Here is a 22,840-nt window from a genome sequence, read left to right on the forward strand (position 1 = left end):
CTTTGTAAGAGTACGAACGGGGCATAGCTCTTCCTCCGAGCTATCTTCCATGGCCCCATATGCTTCGTCGTCGTCCCCTACCTTCTCGACGATTTCTTCAATGTCGGGACTGTGGACGTCTGCTCCGTCGTCGGACTCGACCTCCACCGGGGTAGGGGAAATCTGCAGGTGACGCACTTGCTAGTCTTCCGCGGGGTCGTCAAAGATGTCCACCGGTGCCGGAGCCGATCGCTGGGCCTCAAGGCGCGCCACGCGCCGAAGCTTGATCGTCTTCTTCGATCGAAATCTGGAACAGGCCATACAGTTGGCCTCGTCGTGGTCCGGCGACAGGCACTTGTTGCACACAGGATGGACGTCGATGTGTGGGTACTTGGATCCACACACGGGACATTTCTTGAATGGACTCCGCTCCATGCCGTCAAAGTCTTGCTGCGTCGACTAGGCCCCGATCACCGAAGAGTCTCACGACCCCCCGGATATCCGACTCTACGAGCTGGAAGATAGACGGGACCGAACGCGAACAATACCGACGGTGCAAAGAAGGCCTTTTGGCCTTGAAAAAGTTCTATCACGATTCCGAACAGGAGATGTCGAAATCACATCCGAACCCAATGGCGGAAAAAAACAATCTGGGGATGGAGTCGATGCCCATGCGCACTGTAGTCCAGGGGAGGAGCCACCTATCTCGTGATACTTCGAAGACTCTTCCAGGACAACAATGTGCAATCATCCGGACCCAACACTAGGCGGCGATCTATGCTACAGATATGAATTTAGCAGCCCACATGCCTCGAACACTAATCTTTCCAAGGACCACTGAGAATCTCACCTAGAATTTGGATTCCACAAAATGTCTCCAACTTCATTAATGGTGGGGACCACACCAGTCTCTTCTATACCCTCATCCTCCTAGTCCTCCCAGCTGCTTTTGACTCAACAATATAATTCTAATAAATATGTGCAGGTTTTTCTTCAGCAGTACCCCTGCACGTCAGTAGGGTGCGTCTGTCGGCTCCACGTTTGTTGTTGGCGTCGTGATCACTGGAATGACCTTGCGGTATCTACTTGGACGCCGCCCCGCATGCTAATGTCAGTTCTTTACACAACATTCCACGCCAAAAGCGCAGAGCCATGCACGACACTGACCACTGTGCGAAAAACTAGGGCCCTGAAAGGGAGTCCCTTACTCTAGAAATCAGTTCGCAGAACGGGGACGATGGGTGGGGCGGTAAGGAATCCATAACTAATATATGTCCCTTACCGAAGGTAAGTAACTTGTTCATCTGAAACAGACTATTAGTTATGGATTCCTTACCTTAGAATAGATACCTCAGCAATACCACACCAGGAAGTCCTAAAGAACAGAGCGGCCAAAGACGCCATCTCTCCGGATTTGGCTAACTAGGCAGTAATGTTTAGTTAACATGTGCAATGAAGCCCACATGGCTGCCTGGCAGATGTCATGAAGGGGGACTCCACATCCCAAAGCAGTAGTGGCTGCCATTGCCCTGGTGGAATGGGCACTCAAACCTACTGGAGGTTCCTTTTTTCGCCAAAGAATAACACATTTTAATGCAAAGAACGACCCATCGAGAGATGGTTAGTTTTTGCACGGCCCAACCTTTCCTTGGCGCTCACATAGCCAACAAAGAGCTGATCTTCCACCCCAAATTGTTTTGTGCGATCCAGATAAAATGAAAGTGCACGTTTTGGATCCAGACAGTCTCCTCCTCTTTAGAAGGATGCAGGGCGGGAAGAAGGTGGGCAAAGTGATGGTCTGTCCTATGTGGAAAGAGGTAACCACTTTGGGAAGAAAAGATGGTTGAATTCGAAGGACAACCTTGTTCGGATGAACAGCCAGGAAAGGAGGCTTAGAAGAAAGAGCCTGAAGCTCAATCACTCTGCAAGCAGAGGTGATGGCAACCAGAAAAGCAGTCTTTAAGGTCAAGTGTCTGAGAGGACAATAATGTAGCGACCCGAAGGGAGCGCACATAAGTTAAGTCCAAACAAGGTTCAAGTCCCACTGGGACAATACGAAAGGAATAGGAAGAAACAGTAATTCCCTTAAGGAAGCGATTTAAAATAGAGGACTTGAAAAGAGAAGGTTGATCAGGAAGGTGAAGAAAGGCCAAAATGGCCAAAAGATAGCCCCTGAGGGTGCCCAGAGCGGAGTCCTGTTGGGCCAAAGAAAGCAGGAAGAGGAGAACGTCAGAAAGGGGGGCAGGAAGGGGATCCACAGCCTTTGCTGCGCACCATGCCACAAATTTATTCCATCTACAGGCATATACTGTTTTGGTAGAGGGACGCCTGGCTGCCAAGATAACATTACAGACTTCAGGAGGAAGGTCGAAGGCTAACAACTGTCGCAGCTCAATCTCCACGCAAGGAGGTGGAAGCTGGACAGGTTCAGGTGGATGAACGTTCCCTGCTGCTGCGACAGAAGATGCTCCCGAAGGGGGCAGTCTGATTGGAGGATCGATGGCCATGTTCAAGAGCTCGGGATACCAGACACTTCGGGCACAGTCCTGAGCCATAAGAATTACTTGAGCCCGGTCGCACTTGATCTTCTTCAGCACTCTGGGCAGAAGTGGTACAGGCGGAAAGGTGTATAGAAGACCGCAACTCCACTTGCAACGAAAAGTGTCACGAGCGAGTACCGCCTTGGAAATTCCAACACGCAGAAGTACTGACATTGCACGTTCTCTTCGGTGGCGAATAGATCTAACCAAGGCTCTCCCCACTGCTGAAAGAGAGCTTGCACCACCTCGGAGTGCAGACACCATTCGTGATCCATCAAGCACCAGTGGCTGAGTTCATCCGTCCTGGCATTCAGGGAACCTGCAGGTGTTGAACCACCAAGGACATGCCCTGATGTTCCAGCCACTTCCAGAGACGAAGGGCCTCCAGACAGAGGGTCCATGACCCCACTCCGCCCTGTTTGTTGCAATACGGTGCATGGCGGAAGTGTTGTCTGTGAACACCTGCACTACTCTTCCTTTGACAGAAGGAAGGAATGCATTCAGTGCTAGACGAATCACCCGAAGCTCCAGAAGGTTGATGTGGAGCCCAGACTCCGCCGGAGACCAGAGGCCTCTGATCTCCGCATCTGTCACCACTGTGAAATCTGGTTGGAGAAGGGAGGGGGATCTGCCGTTCACCCAATCCTGGTTCATGAGCCACCACTGCAACTGGTGTGCAGTCCCCACCGAGAACTGGATGACATCTGACAGATTCCCCTGATGCTGCGCTCACTGGAACGTTAGGTCCCACTGCAGAGCCTGCATATGCCACCTGGCATGATCCACCAGCAGGATGCAGGAGGGCATGAGGCCCAGAGCCTCAGGGCCATTCTCACCGAAATCCGGGATAGTCTGGAACATCAGTATCATAGCCCGAATATCCTGGACTTGCTGTGTGGGAGGATAGGCCCAGAACGGCGCTGTGTCAACAACCTCTCAGATGAAAAGGTGGCCCTGAGAAGGGTTCAGGTGCTACTTTGGTACGTTGACTGTGAATCCCAGTGAATGCAGGATGTCCGCCGTAGTCTGGAGGTGGGCGACGACAGCCTGGGGCGAGCTCGCCTTCAACAACCAGTCATCAAGATAGGGGAAGACCTGAAACTCTGATCTGCGCAGATGAGCTGCGACCACCGCCATCACTTTCGTGAACACGAGGGGGGCTGGTAAGGGCAAAGGGGTGCACTGTAAACTGAAAATGCTCGTGGCCTACCAGGAACCGTAGGTAATGCCAGTGGGCCGGCAGGACGGGGATGTGGAAATAAGCGTCCTGCAAGTCCAACCTCACCGTCCAGTCTCCAGGGTCGCGGGCTGACAGGATCTGAGCCAATGTCAACATTTTGAACTTCTCCTTCTGGAGAAAGCGGTTGACGTCCCTGAGGTCCACGACAGGACGCAGGCCTATGTCCTTCTTGGGCAACAGGAAGTAGCTGCCACAACCTACTTCTGGCACAGGGACTTGCTCGAGGGCTCCCTTGGACAAGAGAGCCGCAACTTCTTGACAGAGAAGGGCCAGGTGAACCTCTGATATGCGATGAAATGCAGGTGGCATGGAGGGAGGGGAAGTCTCGAAGCGGGGGGAGGAGCCCCTTCGGACTATCTGCAAAACCCAGCTGCCCAACGTGATGTTGTGTCAGTGGGGGAGGCGATGGCGGATCCTGCCACTCACTGGCAACTTGTGGCCCTGAAAGGTTGGACTAGAAAGGTTTGGAGGCTGCTACAGAGGGGGCACTGATGAACTGGCCCGCCCGCTGACCTCAGACCCACGGCGGTGGGTCTGACGTCCCCCTGCAGAGGCTGGACAGCCTGTGTGGGCCTGTGGCTCTGGGCAGAACGTGGTGGGCACACCTCCCGTAGCCATGAAAGGGGCGAAAAGCAGACTGCACAGGGTGAGAAGTGGTAACGAGGCCCTGTTGTATAGCGACGTAGGACCCTAGTGTAATTCTCCCGATTCATGCCCTTATATAGGTATAAAGTACTGTTTCCTTATAGAGGCATAGAAATCATAACCATATTAAGACATAGCTCAAGTAGTCCTAATACGGCTTGGCTACTTCCACTAGTTCCGAAAATCTACAACGATTTCTTGGAAAAACCCGCCTTCAGCAGTCAGGGACTTCCCCTGCATAAATATTAAGTTATCCAAGAACTCATGGAGTTTTCAGAGAATTAAGTCTCTAATGATGTTATTATGTCCAATCTTGCGGCAAACACGGCAATTTCAAGGTATAAATATGCCCACACTTGTCCAAACGAACACACAGTGGTTTGGAGTAGTTCGACTATCTACTTGCCCGACGCGCCCTGCTGCAGCAAGTGCCAAAGGAAGCCGACCCTCCAGCTGACACACTGAGAGACGCTGTACTTTCTCCTGCCGAGAAATCCAGCTCTGGTGTTTCCAGGCTACCCTTGCGGGTTGCTGGGAAATCGAGTCCTGAGAGAGAGATACAAGACCTCCTTCATTCTAAACCAAGGTACGGAGCTGATTAGACCCTAAGAGAATTCTTGGAATAGATTCTTGGCAAAGAATACTAAAACTAGGCTACACCTTACTTACTTCTTCCCTTGTACTAGACCTAGGTTAGGTACACCGGGGTAGGCATACTTTAGAAGCACCAGTTGAGTACTTTTAGTCATTATTTATCACTGTATGTATTTTATGCATTTTAGGTATTTTATGGCTTAGAAACCATATCATGCTTTACAATATTATTTTATAATACTCTTCGAACTGTACGCTTCGTACTTTACCACAAGTATTACGATTGCAGCAGTTCATTTCTTATGCTTAAGAAAGAAGACTGTTCAATAAATACCTTTTATTGAAAACGGCCGCCTCTCTATTTCTCTGCACTTCTGGTGAAGCGAAGCATGCACGATTGACTGAGTGAAATAGCTATCTATTGTTTCCGCGGCTCTAGAGATATATTTCTTATTCTTGGGAAACAAAGTTGTCATGTTTTAAGCGATTGTCAGAAACTAATCCCTTCTTGTTCATTCGAGAAAGTTTCTAGTAACCTCTGAGCTAGCTGGCACACACACAATTAAGTCTAGTATATTCGGTAGAGAACTAGTCGACTTCAGTCCTATGTCTAAACTACAGGATACACAATTCCAATGCGCAGAGCCTATTGGGAATATAGGAACTACACTCCAGCCCAAGATTCTGACCGTAGCCCTAGAGTCCTTGAAGCGCTCACGCACATTGTCTGCCTTGTCGCCAAACAAGCGACGGCCATCAAAGGGCATGTCCAAAATAGTTGATTGGACATCGCTCGAGAAGCCAGTGGACCTCAGCCAGGAGTAGCGTCTTAGGGCTACCGACGATGAAATCGTCCTTCCTACAGCAAATGGCAAACTTTGCTGCATCCCTCGCTTCAGCGACCGCACGGGAAAGTACTGCCCAGGCCTCCGCCAGGCACTGAGGCAGTACCTGTGCAACTGCGTCTCTCACAGAGTGCGTGTAACGGCCAAAGAGACATGCAGTGTTCACCGACCACAGTCCCAAGCAGGTGGAAGAAAACATCTTCTTCCCAAAATGATCTAGCTTCTTGGATTCCCTATTTGGGGGAGCAGTAGGGAACGCGCCTTTGGATGCTGAGGCTTGGACCACCAAGCTTCAGGGGTAGGGTGTTGGGTGAGGAAAATGGGGTTGCCCAGGGCCCCGTGGTGGCGGCGGCGGCGGGTAATCATCCTATGGACAGGAGCCCCTGTGCTGGGCTTGGACCAGGTGCCCAGAAGGATGTCTGTGAGGGCCTCCGAAGAGACTGCTACTGGTTGAAGCACCTCAGTCAGGAGATTAGTCCTGACTGCCACCGTAGGTAGCTCAAGGCCCAACGTCTCAGCCGTTCTACGCAACACCACAGTATAGGAGGCTCCCTCCTCCATAGCCATGGTAGGGGGAGAAAGCATACCAAGGTCTGGGGATCTATCCAGACCACTGGCCTCACCCAGTTCCTCTCTCAAGTTGGTCTGCTAGAGGGTCAATAGACGCTTTCGAGTCCTCCTCACCCTCCTCTAGCTGCCACTCATGGCGATAAGGAACACCAGGATAGAAAAGAGGTACAAAAGTACTAGTCAACTCCGGTCTGGCTCCGTGTCCATGTCGAGGGGGAGGCCGGGGTCAGCGCCGGCTGTGGCGCTGCAGCCGAAGCCACCAGGCAACAAAGGCCTAGAACCCCAGCCAATTTCGCGGGGCCCGAAGGCACGCCAGTGGAGTCGGGCTGCCCAAAGATGGAGTGGAGGGCTTCGTAAAAGCTAAGAAGTTGGGCAGGGGTCGCCCCAGCTCCTGGGAAGGGAGGAAGTTCGGACCGACCCAACAGGCTCTGCGGAAGGAGCCGGACAACTACCTTTCGCATTGCGTTGGCTGACGGACGGGGAGAAGGCTAAGAGCGACGGTGCTTCTTTGCCTTCTTGTTGTGCATCGATTCACCCGAAGACGAAGACTTCGAAGAGGAGTGATGGTGGTGATTCCGCGACTGATCCTGCGACCTCCCTCTCGACCGGGACCTCGAGCGGCACGGAGCTCATTACCGGGTCTCAAGAAGCTTTCGGGACCACTCCCACAAAGACTCCAGGTTCATGTCCCGGAAGTTGGAGCACGACTTCGGGTCGTAGTTGTGCTCCAAGCACCAGAAGCGGTCCGTGACCGACATCAACTTGTGTCAGGAGTCACAAGGTTTGATGCCGGTCCATCAATATGACATCCCTTACACCAGGAGTCGAACGAGTCACAAAGACTTTTGTCAAAACAGACTAAGGGTACCTTTCTCTCCAGATCTGCACTGGCTGGCGCTGAAAAAGAAAGAACTGACGTCAGCACGCAAGGGCAATGTCTAAGTAGATACCGCTACGTCATTCCGGCGTTCACGACAACAACGCGGAGTCGACGACACACCTACCGATGCACAGGGGTACTGCTAAAGAAAAATTCTACGGATGCAGTCTGACACCTGGGGGTAATTCGAAGGTAAGGAATTCTAAGGAAAAAAATCCATACCTAATAGTCTCTTTCAGATTTGGCAACATATCTAGGCAACCTTAACAGCTTAAAGAATTGTCGAAAAATTACCTGTTTGCCAGCGTATTACAAAATATTCTCTCTTACCTCAAGAGAAATTCCTCTCTGTGTTCCAAGAAACAGTAATCAACATTAAATTCAGTGAGAAGTGAATTAAACAAAAAAACACTATACAGCAATTATGATTGCACCATAACCGGGTTTCACTATCATGAGGTAGTTACTAGAGTTTTATTTATTTATTTAAAAAAATATCCAGTTGTGTGACAACTTGGACAAAAAAGTTACTTGTAATGTTTGTGGATTCTGTATGCCACCCTATCTACCACTGGTGTGGCCTAGTAATTCTTGGCAGGCCCGGTGACTTTCCAACATGGTCCTCGAGTTTTCCTTGCAGACCAGTTACTGATTAGGCTTGTGAACATGTGTTAGAGTCTGTTTCTTGGTAAGGACGTTCTGTTGGATGGTATGTAAGGAGTACAGCCTAATGTGTCCCATTGGGTGTTAGTATGTGGAGTATCACGGTGAGGAGGGCTGCTGAGAGCAATGAGAGACACAAGTAAGACCTCATTAAAAGAGGCCTTAACAGGTCTGGAAATTCCGCTATGGAGAGATATTGTTACTGGATGGTATGAAGTCTCTGGGGGGCTGCAAAAATGGGCTCCTCCCGGGATGGACCCTGTGGCTTCATCTACGAAAGGAGAATGACCAATGTTATTCATCATTCTGGACACATTTGCGTCTGGATATTTGAGCTGTTTTGAGAAACCGGTGTCCCCCGGGAAACTAAACAAGTCTGCATTACTCTTATCCTCCATGGGCTGTTCACTCAGGTTACCTGGTACATCAAAATTAAGAGTTACTTGCAATGTGGAGCCACAAGGACATGAATGGTCGAACCACGGCATGGGGGGAGGGAATTGGGCAGTGAGGGAAACGTCTCGGGCTGCCACCTGGGATGTCGGGAAGTACTTTGTTACTAGTCCATAGTACACCCTCCATCTGTCCCATATTGTCATATAGCTACTGTATATCTTTATAATGTGTTAAGTTAGCATAGGCTCATTAAATGTTTAAACGCCATTTTTCCTTTTGCTGCTTCTGCACATGACACTTAATTGTTGATTTAGCTTTCAACCTAGTAGTTCGTTGTGGTTTACATGAGAATAATATGTTATTACTCTGATATCAGCTTTGCTTAATAAACTATGTCTGTACAGAGAGTGCTGAAGCTTCAGGAACAACACGATACAGAATTGTTATGAGGTCTGATCTTCGCGCCTTCATAGACATAACATAAGTGCAGCTTCTGCCAACTTTGGGCTTGAGGCGGGTTTTTATATTGCTTTGCTTGAGGCACAAAAACACACTTGATGCTGTTCGCATGCAGAGAGAGCTGGTGTATGCTGATGTGATCCCTTCATTCTAGGACACTGAGGTATGGGCCCGCCCTAATTCAACCCAAAGAGACCTTCTTAGCTATTAATATAATATGCGAGTTAGGGAGGGTGAGAAATAAGTGTTGTTAACCCTTATTAATTTACAGCATGGTAACATGCTGTCACCGTTCGCTTTCTATGGACTAGTCACTATGCTTGTAGCTTTGTTGTTGATAATATGTTTACTTGTATTATCTAAGATACTGCGCCTGAGAAGACGGCATTAGTAAATAAACATTTCAAATGCTCACGTGTTCTTCTTTACTCCATGTTCTGGTTTGTAATGATTGTATAACGAAAGAGTGCTCATGTGTTCCACGTAACCTGAGGTTGGTGAGTTCATGTTCTGCTTTGTCTAAACATTGGGAGTTTGTTATGACCAATGAGACACTGTAGCTAGCTCGGTAAGGGGTTTGTTGGGTACTAAGGTGAGTTTTGGGTCACCCTAATTCGCTGAGGTTCCAATCTTCTGTGCACAGTTCTGTGGGAGAACAGAAACCCTGCTACATGGCGCCCATACGTTGGTGGTCTTATATCATGGCACTCGAGTAGTATATCGTTCAAACCTTAACCCCTTCACTGTCGTTTCCGGAAAACGGTGGTGTCGGTGAAACCTACCTGTTTTTTTAAATAGGTCTTTATTCAAGCTTGATTCTTTCTAAACGGTTTCCTTGAATTACTACCCAGTTGTGCTACAAAGTTCCCTTTGTTTTTCAGTAGTTCCGGTGGAATCATGGCTGTAGCCATTGCGCAGCATAGTCGCATTGCGGTGCGCAACCATTTACAAACTTACCAAGTCCCTTTGGAAGGCATGGCTGTGATTTTGGTGGTGTGTGCGGATCCGGCGTACCCTTTCGAGCTCTTTTACTCGTGGGTCACATTTCCGGAGGTGGACGCGAATTCTCAAGTGTTCCTCCACTACACACCCTCCCCTGTACCGGCTGAATATACACCGTACAGGGCACTGGAAATACCTATTGATCATTGGCAGCATCGCGTTTGGTTTGATGGCGCCCTCCCCCACTCTTTGTCAGCTGCGAGGTTAGGTCCACTTTCCATTCCAGGTACAAATTGGCCTGCTTTGGGTGGATTCACCCCGCACCCGAATCACGGCGCTTGTCCCCTTGCTGATATTCGCAGACTACATGTTGTCTCGATTGCTGTGATTCGTGCATTAGTGCAATACATAGGTCGTCATCTCCCGGGTGGCCGTTCAAATGGTATATTCGGTTTTTGGTCAACGCCCTGATAATAAAGATGATTTTCCTTTTTGGCTGGCCGAGAAATTTGACCAACTGGAAGCCGTGTTTCCAAATTCTACTCCTGCTGATAAACATAGAATGTTGACGATTACTTTACCTAAGGATATCACTCCCGAACTCGTTGACTGTGAAAGTTGGGGTAAAACTTTTGCGGCTGTTTATGCGAGGTGTTTCGGCACCCCATCTATGGCTGTACTGCCTACGATCATAAAACGTGTTCAGGATGATCACGGTCCAGAGGCAGCGGTTGAATTGGGTATGCGCCTGTGTGGTTCTTTTGAGATTGTAAGTGATCTCATACTCTCCAACATCAAGGGAGATGCTGTGAACTTCCAGGTTTTTAATGCATTGGCGGCGTTACCCGATGCCGAAAAGTCCCGCCAGTTGGCGAAGATTGTGGTGGCCGCTTATAAAACTATCGGTCGCACAAGTAAGGGTTTGAAGTACTTCGCGGTTAAGGAGAAGAAACAACCACAAGTGCAATCTGCTGCGGCAGATGTACAACCAAAGTCCAAAAAACAGAATTGGCCTCAGAAACAGAAACAGGGGAAGCAACAACAGCAGACTCAGGAATCATATCCTGCGTCACAGGTCCCTGCGCCGGCTGAGAAAGTTTATGATTTGCGCGATCGCGCGATGATTAAATCACCTGATCGATTTCAGGTTTCTGATCAACGCTCTCCTCGTTCCTTTCAGGACTCATCGGCCCCGAAGACCGGTGGAGGAGGAGGCGGACGGGGACGTGGTGGCCAACAAGGACGTGGCCAGCCCCGCCAGACAGAAGGCGCTTGGAAGCAGGAGGATTCTACGCCAAAGAGACCGCAGTTTGCGAAAAAGAAAGTCGCAGCCTTAACAGCGCATCGATATGCCACAGATAGTGAGAACGCGGCTTCGGAATCTGACGTGGGCTCTGACCTTGCTGGACAGCGCGGCGGAGATAACCATAGTCAGAGAGACGCTGCGTCCACTACTGAGGGTGACAGCGACTGATGTCTACGTTGTAATAGAAACAGCAGATACGAGACTTGCTCCCCCTGAAAGACTTTATGAAATTGTCCTGTTAATTGAAGGTGACATACAGCGTACCGTAAAAGGGGTATTTTGGGAAAATCTGTCTTCTACGTATGATATTTTGCTTTCGGAGGCTGACTGGCCCCCACCTTTTGTGCTCGCGGCGCCGCGAGGGGAGGAGGTAATCCTCCCCAGTTTTGCAAACACTGTCTCGAAAGAGCATGCGCAGCATTTTGCAGAAGAGTGGGCTCGGGCTCTCGCACCGGCTCTGTACCGTAACCAATGTGGTTGGGATAAATTGTCGCCTTGCCACGAAATTCCGTTGCGGTCTCAGCCGCAGCCTCAACCTCAATATCCCATTAGGCGTGAAGCCAAAGCTTCCGTCGCGGAAATCCTTGAACAATTAGAATATCAGGGAGTTATTGAAACTTGTGTGTCACCGATGAATAATCCTCTTTTTACTGTGACCAAGCCTGACGGATCATATCGTTTGGTATTGGATTACCGGCATTTGAACTCGCATTGCCGTAACTGCGCAGTACAGAATACTCACGGCTCTGCCCTTGTGGATAGTCTCGTGCGTAAGCGTTTTACGACAACGCTTGACATATCCAACGGTTTCTATGCCCACAGATTGGACAGCTTTAGCTCCCAATGGACCAGTTTTACGTGCGCTGGGGTCCAAAAACAATTCCGTCGTCTCCCAATGGGCTATAAGAATAGTCCTGGTATATTTACCGCTCGCATTGTCTCTATTCTGGAGGCACTCGACCCAGATGCTTGTTCGTATGTGGATGACATATCTCACAGACGACGAGATTTGGGAGCATCTGTGTCGTGTAAATTCTGTTATTTGTAACTTTGCAGACATGGGTTACAAATTTATCTTTGCAAAATCGCACATTGCTGAGCACACAGTGTTGTTTTTGGGCTATGAGCTCAACAATGAAGGTAGAGGTTTGGCTCCTCACTTCTTGGAGAAGTGCGCACAGTTGCGCGCTCCTACTACACTGAAAAAATTACAGTCTTTGCTGGGTTTTTTAAATTTCGGGAGGACAGACATTCCGGAATATGCCCAGCGTATCAAGCCTTTGTATGCTTTGATACAACCAAATTTTTCGAAATCATGCTGGCTGCCTGAGCATTCAGCCATTTTGCAATCCTTGCAGGCTGATTTGCTCGCTTCTAAGTTCTTACTGACTCGTGACAACCATACCAACCTGGTGATAAGAATAATACCAGGGACAGTGGGTTTCACGTACCTCACTTTTAATGAAGGAGACACAGTACCTATTGCTTACAAGTCACACTTGTACACTTCGGCTGAGATGCGGTTTCCCACTGTGGAAAAGGTTTTAACAGCTGTACAGATGGCTATTCTTAAAGAACGGGCTCTGTCACAAGGGAAACGCATGTTGGTTGTAACACCCTGTCCTCATTTGGAGGCAGTCACGAATTCAGTGTACCAAATTCAAAAGCTTTGCACCCTCGGTGGATTCAGTGGGCTGCGTCCTTGACGTCCACGGATGTCACGTTTATTTTTGACGCCTCGTTGCGGTCGCAGGAGTACTTGCAGTATGAGTTTGCTCACCCTGCTCCTCTAGCTATGCGACCTTTGGAGGACTTCCATTGCATCATTTACACTGATGGTTCGGCGCAGGTTGCGCATGGCTCTAAACATGCCTACGTTTCCGCATGCGCCATTGTGGTAGGTGCTATGTTGAACGATGATTTCATATCCAGGGAAGTGCACACGTTGCCGCTTGGAGATTGCACCGCACAATTGGCAGAGCTTCGTGCGCTCTTACTTGCGTTGGAGTACGCAGATCCTAGTGTTACTACTCTTATTGTAAGTGATTCTTTCTACTGTGTCCAGTCTTACAATGAAATCAGCAGTGTCTACATACTTAGTTGCAGCAGTTACACGGTCCAAAAGTAAGATTGATAGTGACATCTTGGCAGCTGTTGCTGCCACTGAGAAGGGAGGTAAACATCCTTCGGGGTTCCCTTCGAAGTACACATACCACTTAAGTCCCGAAAAGGTTCCTTTTGTGAAAATACCTGATGTTGGTGAACGTTTGATTCCCAACGCGGATCGCAGGGCAGACTTGATTACTGCGGCTCATGAAGGTGTGGCGTCTGCGCATGCGGGCGTCTCAGCCACTGTAACTCAATTACAACAACGTTTCTGGTGGCGGGGACTGTACAAACAGACGCGTGATTATGTCCTTCTTTGTGAGATATATCAGCAGATTAAACCTTCGACTGCTGCGCGTCCGCCACAGACTCAGTTGTACATTTCTAATACACCACTAGGTTGTGTTTATTTAGATCACTGCGGTCCTTTTTCCTCTGATACTGCGTATAAGTACATCTTAGTTGCAGTGGATTCATGCACACGCTTTGTGTGGGTCTGGCCCCATCGCAGCGCTGATTCACGGACTGTCATTAGAGATTTGCGCATCTTTGTAGGGATTTTTGCCTGTGGTACCTTCCATTCGGATCAGGGTCCGGCTTTCGCCTCTAAGGCGTATAAGGATGCCATGCATTCGATGGGGGTCCAAGTCAAGTTTTCGTCTCCCTACAGACCTGAGGGTAACAGTGTAGTGGAGCGAATGAACCGTGATTTAAAGCAATCTTTGACAGCTCGAGTTATAGGCACTGGCAGAAACTGGCTAGCCCACCTCTATGGCGTGCAGCGTGCTCTTAATAATCTCCCTAGAAGGTCTCTGGGTGGGCGGACCCCATACGAAATGCTCTTTGGCATCAAGATGTACGTCCCTGACCTTGACGGTCTAGACTGTGTGGTTCGCGCCACTTCCTTTGACGCAGATGAACATTGCAATGTTTTACAGAATCTACAAAAGACCAGAGACGGTCTTGCAAAGGAACATTTGCCCTCCACGTCGGATGTTGCATTGCAGATCCCGGTAGTCGGCTGGCTACCCCAAGTTGGAGAACTGGTTCGTGAGAAGATCGATAACAAAAAAGAATTTGGTCCGTCCTATCGAGCTCCAGTTCCAGTCCTTGGAGTGAAGGGCACGAGAACAGTCATTTTGCCACCGCTTCCTGGTCGTAAGGAAAACAGGTTTATTTCAATTGACAATGTCAAGATACACAGAGTGGCCGATTCTTCTTAGTATGACACCAGCAGTTTCCTGTCCTTCCGTTGTGAGAAATTCGGTTGTGCCCACTGCTTTTTTTTTTTTTTGTAAAAATGCCCACTGCTTTTAATCATGAATCAGAAGTGGCCATTGAATTACCTGCAATTTCCAGTCCTTTATTGAGTACTTTGCCAGGTGCTGATCAAAATGAAATAGACTATACATATCCCACTGATTTGTCCATGCCTGACCTGCAAGCACGTTTAGCCACGGAATCCAGATTTTCATTTGACTCTGTTTCCCTTGCCTCGAAGAAACCCTCTCGTTTTGCAGTTTATGCTACCTTATTCAAAAAACATTTTTTGATTCCCCCTTGGACATATATCTGGCTGGTGCTTTTTTCGATATATCTTTTTATGTCAATTGGTTTTGTGTTTTATTTTTTCCGGTTGGTAAATGGACACTATGTCGAGGAAAGAACATGCATTCGCCATCTCAATGGAACTTTGGCTCCCCTTTCCTCATCACATTCTGCACATAGACTGAGAAGAGACTTAACATTTGTTAACATCACTGCTTGGCCTGTCCTGATGGGATCGTGTGGGATGCCGTTCGATTTCAAATTCATGGCCCTACGGAAGTTGTTAATGTCCCTAACGTGCTTAGAGTTAATATGGGGGATGTGGTGAAACAAAACATACGTTCTGATGATTGGGATGTTCAGGCCGTAGAGTCTTTATTTTCTGATTTGAAATACTATGCTGCCTTTGATGCTGAAGATTTATATTTAGAATCTGCTAATTATGGTGATTTATTTTGCTTTCAACATTTTGTCAATCACTTCTTACATAAAACGACATCCAGAAGGAATTCTGTGAATTATGCACAATTGGAGCATTGCGCAGCTCCTATACAAGGCAGTTCTAGTACTTTTTTGAAAAAGTACACTTATTTTACTGACTTCATTCAGTCTAATCCCGAGTCCTTTTATTTTAAAATGACACAGAAGCCTATGTCCAAGGTTAGACTTACCAATACCAAACTATTGTATTCGACGTCCTTTCTAGATCAGCTGGCTATTGGCGGTTATGAAGTATGGAAGGAAATAATTGACCTAAAATCAGTTTGGGGTTCTAAGGACTGGCAGGTACAAGGCGCTGAGGCTTTGCACCGTGCATGTCTCATCCCTAATCAGATTTTGTTTTTGAATTCTACTATTTCACAAACGACATGCTTTGGATTGGCTACTGCTAAAAACTAAATTTTCCTTCTATCCCCGAGTTAGAGGAATATTCAGGCTGGAGTAATCATACTCAATTTTCGATTAGAGATTTACAGACCCTGTTGTTGAATTCTTCCTTTAACATATCCAGTATAGACCCTAAAGGTTGGCTAGTATGGCACAAGAGTGCTGATTCGTGCCAGCGCCGTTTTCTGGGTTTGTCTGACGGCTTTGCTCAGGTTAAACCAGATTCACGTTTTGAAACTGGGCATTCTGTCACAACTTACTCTGTGGGTAAATTATGTCAAACTTGGCTGAAGCATTCTAAGTTATCTGCAGTTAAGTTACATCTTGCAAAACTGAATGATGATGTAGATTTAAATGATTTCATAAAAGGCCCGGCTAGTGGTAGGTCGAAAAGATGGATATATGCTGTGTCCAATGAAATTTGGAAAACATCGCAGATTGAGGCTGCAACACGACTTAGGGCTATAGATCAGGCAAATCTAGAGAAAGTCCTTGCAGTGGTAGACAATAGTATTAACATGCTTTCTTCACGCATTTACACTTTAGATAACATTGTGTCTTCTGTAGTGGATATTGTGCATGATGAGGTATCTGTTTTGTACCATGGTCAGAATCAATTACGTTCTATCATGCAATTTGCATGGACCCTGCAAACGCTCAAATCTGGCAAGGTGCCATGGGGCTACATGAACGTGTCCTCTCTCTTTGCACCCTTTAATTTGACTGACAAACAACGCTTGCTTTCTATGCGAGATGCTTCTTTTTCTATGTTACATATTGAGAAATTGGAATCCTTGCCTTTTTCTGTGGCAGAAGCCTCAGCTGCAACGTGGCTTATCCACGGTCTGTTAACATTACCTTTTGCTTTGTATAAATTTACTAACTGTATGAAATATGTTGCCATAGGTCGCTATGAGCCTTTGGGTAGTGGTTTTCTCCATGAAGTATGGTCCCTTCCTTTCACTTATAGATGTTTGAGGGACGGCCAAGAAGTTTATCTAAATGGGGAGGAATGTACAGAAACTCCAGATCATTCGTTAATGTGTAGACACATACAATTACACGGTTCTTGCAATCAGGACCGACCAAACTTGGCCTGTGTTTTAAAAGGCACTCCTGTACCGGCAATTACCCCGACTTTTACCTTGTTGGGGAATGGAAGTTATTTACTTTTGAATAATGAAGATTGTTGCGGGTTAATTAAAGGTGTAGCTTATGTGGTAACAGTAAGTGAACGTGTCGTTTGCTGCAGAAATGTCTTGTACCCACCCACACATGAAAATAGGGAGGTTTCCATTTGGCCATGCATACCAACCTTGAAGTCAGAGTTCAACGGCATGACTAGACTGAGGGCTCTATTGTCCCAGAAAGAAGTGGCCTTGAGTTCGGCTCGGGAAACTTTCGTGCTTCACATAGCTAACACCCGGACCGAGGTTCAGGCCCTTTTAAATACTGATTTACCGTTGCATTTTGGCGAAATGATACATTCTATCTTTAACGCGTCCTCGACATCTGGGCTAGCGCATTTTTTTAAAGCAGTTAGCAGCGGACTTGTGACTTCATTTGAAAAAATATTTGGAGTAATCCCTAGTTTTTTTCATTCCATTTTCTCGAGTCTGTTTGGTGGATTCCCGGTTTTACTAGCACTAGCGGCAGGCGTCCTAGTTGTTCTCTGCTTCCTTAAATATGGATGCCCCACATGTGGAAGAAGCGGCCCAGCCTCTGCTGCCGCTGTTTCGCAACCGAATGCTTGAATATTTTGGCACGCTGCCGCTTGCGATTTTAAGCATGGCATATGGATTATCGTTTCGATTTTCCTACTTCACCTGTGTCCAGCCTGTGTTTCACTGCCAGAGCTGTGATTTTGATTGGGCCATTGATTTGTGTCTCTGCGGGCCGGTTTCTCCTGGCGTCGATTTTAATCAGCTGATGAGTCCTAGCACTACTCACGAGTTGGTTTGTTCTGACGAGAGGATTATGGCAATAGCAGCGGTGCATGGACTAATGGGTCCCTGGGATATATTCACGGCAGCGCAGGATTTCTTGGAACTGAGCTTTCTGGAGAACCCACCGAGTTGTCCTCTGATGGTAATAGAGGCTCCGATACTTGGGGAACACGTATGTTCTTTTCCACTTTTGAATTGGATGGCTGAACTGTTTTCTGATGAAGACGGTGATTTCATGCTAGAGGCTGTTGCTGCATATTTTGCTTATACGGTCTTGTCCTAAAAACTTTTCCATGATTTCTTTCCGGACATTTGACTTTCAGCTTGAATATTTTGCGATTTTTCGTACATTGATCAATTTCCCAGACCTATTGACTTGAGCAAAATATTTAAATTTTTTTACAGTTCATTCATGGCTCACAGTTCTTGAACTCTGCTTTCATGAAGTTGCCCTTATCTTATCTTATCCGTCCTCGGATCATGGGGGGGGGGGGGAGTGTCATATAGCTACTGTATATCTTTATAATGTGTTAAGTTAGCATAGGCTCATTAAATGTTTAAACGCCATTTTTCCTTTTGCTGCTTCTGCACACGACACTTAATTGTTGATTTAGCTTTCAACCTAGTAGTTCGTTGTGGTTTACATGAGAATAATATGTTATTACTCTGATATCAGCTTTGCTTAATAAACTATGTCTGTACAGAGAGTGCTGAAGCTTCAGGAACAACACGATACAGAATTGTTATGAGGTCTGATCTTCGCGCCTTCATAGACATAACATAAGTGCAGCTTCTGCCAACTTTGGGCTTGAGGCGGGTTTTTATATTGCTTTGCTTGAGGCACAAAAACACACTTGATGCTGTTCGCATGCAGAGAGAGCTGGTGTATGCTGATGTGATCCCTTCATTCTAGGACACTGAGGTATGGGCCCGCCCTAATTCAACCAAAAGAGACCTTCTTAGCTATTAATATAATATGCGAGTTAGGGAGGGTGAGAAATAAGTGTTGTTAACCCTTATTAATTTACAGCATGGTAACATGCTGTCAACGTTCGCTTTCTATGGACTAGTCACTATGCTTGTAGCTTTGTTGTTGATAATATGTTTACTTGTATTATCTAAGATACTGCGCCTGAGAAGACGGCATTAGTAAATAAACATTTCAAATGCTCACGTGTTCTTCTTTACTCCATGTTCTGGTTTGTAATGATTGTATAACGAAAGAGTGCTCATGTGTTCCACGTAACCTGAGGTTGGTGAGTTCATGTTCTGGTTTGTCTAAACATTGGGAGTTTGTTATGACCAATGAGACACTGTAGCTAGCTCGGTAAGGGGTTTGTTGGGTACTAAGGTGAGTTTTGGGTCACCCTAATTCGCTGAGGTTCCAATCCTCTGTGCACAGTTCTGTGGGAGAACAGAAACCCTGCTACAATATCTCAGTGAATTTTTGAGGATAGCACATAACAGTGTACACCCCTTTTTCAGCCTCCATGCACATGTCTATCCCTGCTAACTATCTGGCTTTTGTGGGCAGCACCCCCACCTCCCCCCAAACCTGTGCTATATCTCTTTCAGCCGCAAGGCCCAGGGGAAAAAAACACAATTTTTTGCAGGGTAAATCTACATCTACCGGGACCCTCATAAGTATGAAATGAGGTGTAAGAGGAATCTCCTCTTCCAATATGTTGCCCCACTCCCTTAGTATATCCTCCCAGTAGGTGCGTATTTCAGGGAACCCCCAGATTGTGTGAAAATAGGTCCCTTCGTGGGCCAAACATCGTAAGCAGTACTGTCTGGGGATTTTCACCATTTTATGCAGTCTATCTCTGGCTATATATACTCTTTGACTGAATTAAGCGGCATAGTGTTCTTACGGCCACCTCACGGGGATGCATTAAAGCCCCCTCCCAATCCACCTCCTTCATGTCATCCACAAAATCAGTCTTGACCCTGCTCCAATAGGAGCCATCCAGCCCGAACTGCCAGGCCAGGTTGTCTCCGAACACAAACACAATATACCCTGAACAAGTTTTGCCCTGATTGAGCATCTTCAGTTGGGTACAGCTTGGGCTCAGTGACACAATGAGCTACAGACCAACATTCCACATCTGGGCATACCACTGTCCACTTAGGGCGGCACATCAAACACACAAAAAGTGATGAATGGATGCTTGCACTAAGTAATAACTTGGGGGAGAATTCCAACCCATCGTCATTATGCCCACCATGTCATCTCAAATTAGACCTAGCCATATGCAAGCCAGTCGTGACCCTGCTCCAACAGAAGCAGTACAGCCTGTAATGCCAAGCCAGGTCCTTTCCGAACTGGAACACAAGCAACTCAAGTCCTGTTTTGCCCTGATTGGGGCTCTTCAGTCGGGTGTAGCTTGTTTACAATGGCACAGTGAGCAAGGGACCCACGGATTAAGGAGGACGTGGCCTGGCAGTTCGGGCTGGACTGTTCCCATTGGAGCAGGGTCAAAACTGATTTGCATATGCCAGGGTCTAAACTGAGGTGACATGGTGTGCAAAATAACAATGGACTGGGATGTGGTTGAGATTAATTTAAGCCTTCCATTCATAACTTTTTTGTATACTCTACTGTGTCGCCCTGAATGGAAAGCGTATACACAGACGGAGGGTCCCATTCAAACTGTCACTGGAATCAAGCTATACTTGACTGATGAGCCTTACCCAGGGCGAAACCGGTTCAGGATTGACTGTTCCCACTGGAGGAAGGTCCAGACTGATTTGAATATATGCTTGGTGAGCAAAATAATGATGGACTGGGATATGGCCCGAGTAATTACCTGTGAATGTTATTAATTCAAGCATTCCATTCATCACATTTTTGCGTACTTGAAAGGTAGATCATAGAAAAGGTATAAATGAGCAACACTGGATGAACATGATTTTTCTGTCTAATGTGTCCTCTTGAACGTCTTGTAGAATACACAGCACAACATATTATTATGGTAAAACAAAAGTGAATACAAATTAATTGCAAAAAACTAATATTTTATTAAGCACAAGCATTTTCTTAAGATCTTTCTAATGCTATTAAATGTGAGTTATATATGCAGGGAACTTGAATTATGACATCACATGCTCCAAGACTCCCTGTCTGATCAGTTGTTCACATTTTCCTCTCGGTAGAAAATGCTGCGGGAGAAAAAGAAAAAGAAAAAATATTTAGAAAAAAAATTGTTTCCTTATAAACCTAACTCTGACATGAAAACATATTGTGACATTCTTTACTTGCTTTTGTTTGTGACTTGTTTGCCAAATGCATATGCTTTGGAATTCTTAGGCTCACACTTACTGAAGTTTACATGGGCACCTGATCAATGCAATTTAGCTCTGCACAGGTGAACACTGGCAGTAAATTATTATACCATCCTTTGCGTCGCGCAATAGTAAAACTTTAGCATATGTGATCCAAAATGCTTTAAAAGCTGAAAATGATATTAAATAAAGAAAACGTTACTTACCTTCAGTAACGCCTTATCTGATAGAGACTATCTAGCCACAGATTCCTTACCTTAGAAGTGTCCCAGATGTCAGACTGGATCCGGAAATTCTTCATCACAAGTACCCCTGCACGCCGTTAGATGGGGTCATTTGGCTCTGCGTGGCATCGTCTGCGCTGGAAATGATGTCTGCAGTGTCTATATAGGCACCACGCACTTTTTGCAACTTTTCACCCCAGAAGCGAAGAGCTACGAAGTACACTGACCACTGGTGTGGAAAATAAGGGCCCTGAAAGGGGAAAGCCCTGTCCCTAGAAATCTGTTCGCAGAGTGGGAAGGATGAGTGGGTCGGTAAGGAATCTGTGGCTAGATAGACGTGTTACAGAAGGAAGTAACTTATTCATCTGATAGAGACTTCTAGCTGCAGATTCCTTACTTTAGAATAGATATCCAAGCAATACCTACCCCGAGTTGGGTCAGCGAACCAATTTCCCAGGACGAAGTACTGCAGGCCGAATGGGCAAAGTGCCTATCCTGGTGGACCTTTCTGTTCAGGCAGTAGTGTTTGGTAAATGTGTGCATTGAAGCCCACGTTGTGGGCTGGCAGATGTCGAGTACCGGACCTCTGTGAGTTAATGCAGTTGTGGCAGTTTAAGCTCTGGTGGAATGAGCACGAAAATCCTCAGGGGATTGCTTCTTAACCAAAGTGTTGCAGATTTTGATATAGAGAACGATCCATTGTGAGACGGTCCTCTTCTGAGCAGACCGTCCTTTCTTCGCTCCGACACACCCCATGAAGAGTTGGTCATCCACCCAGAACCCTGGTCTGTGGTCAAGGTAGAACGATAACGCTCTTTTTGGGTCTAGACGGTGAAGTCATTTTTCTTCCTTTGAGGGATGAGGCGGAGCGTAAAAAGTAGCTAGAATGATGGTTTGGACTACGTAAAATGGAGTGACCACTTTCGGAAGAAAGGAAGCTCTCGTACAAAGCACCAGTTTTTCTGGGTAGATGTTAAGATAAGGAGGCTTGGCTAACAAGACCTGAAGCTCACTTACCCTCAGGGCAGATGTTATTGCTACCAGGTAGGCGGTCTTGATGGTAGGGAGCCTGAGAAGACAGTTATGTAAAGGCTCAAACGGAGAGCACATCAGGAACCTCAGGACCAGATTAAAGTCCCACTGTGGCATAATGTAAGGAGAGTAAGGAAACATATGTTGCAAACCATTCAAAAACCTATGTACAATAGGGGATTGGAAAAGGGAAGGTTGGCCAGGCAACTAAAAAGCAGAGATTGCAGAAATATATCCCTTAACAGTGCCCAGACCAGAGCTCTGCTGGGCAAGAGAAAGAACGAACAGGAGAACCTGAGAAAGGGGGAAAAGGGAATCAGTTTGAGTTGCCCTACACCATGCCACACATTTTGCCCAATAGCTGGCGTAAACCATCCTGGCGAGGGAACACCTGGCTGCCAAGATAAGCATAATAGACTTCAGGCGGAAGGTCTAGAGCTGTCAACTGTCGTCGCTTAATATTCACACAGGAAGGGGGAGCGTTGACAGTTTCAGGTGGAGTACACTGCACTGCTGCTGCGACAGAAGACCCTCCCGAAGGGACAGCTGATCGGAGAACCTATAGCCATGCTCAACTGCTCGGGATACTAAACTCTCTGCACCCAATCAGGAGCCACAAGGATGACTTGCGCCTGGTCATTCCTAATCTTCTTGAAAACTCTGTGCAGGAGTGTTATGGACGGAAAGGCGTACAGAAGGCTTGAGCTCCACTCAAGAAAAAAGGGGGCTGGGGGATCGAGGGAATGAAAAAA

General features: G+C 47.0%; 1 protein-coding gene across 2 annotated transcripts in view; it reads right to left on the reverse strand.

Moving 5' to 3' along the window:
* Positions 1–20,548: 20,548 nt before the first annotated feature.
* GINS1 (GINS complex subunit 1) overlaps positions 20,549–22,840 on the reverse strand; it is a 375,966-nt gene continuing 373,674 nt past the window's right edge. For both annotated transcript variants that reach the window (XM_078649031.1, XM_078649030.1), the window contains exon 7: positions 20,549–20,709. In XM_078649031.1, coding sequence (XP_078505157.1) covers positions 20,641–20,709 — 69 coding nt within the window. In that variant the 3' untranslated portion in view covers positions 20,549–20,640. The remainder of the gene's footprint in view (positions 20,710–22,840) is intronic.

Source organism: Lissotriton helveticus, chromosome 6 (assembly GCF_964261635.1).
Source record: "Lissotriton helveticus chromosome 6, aLisHel1.1, whole genome shotgun sequence".
Classification (NCBI taxonomy): Eukaryota; Metazoa; Chordata; class Amphibia; order Caudata; family Salamandridae; genus Lissotriton; species Lissotriton helveticus.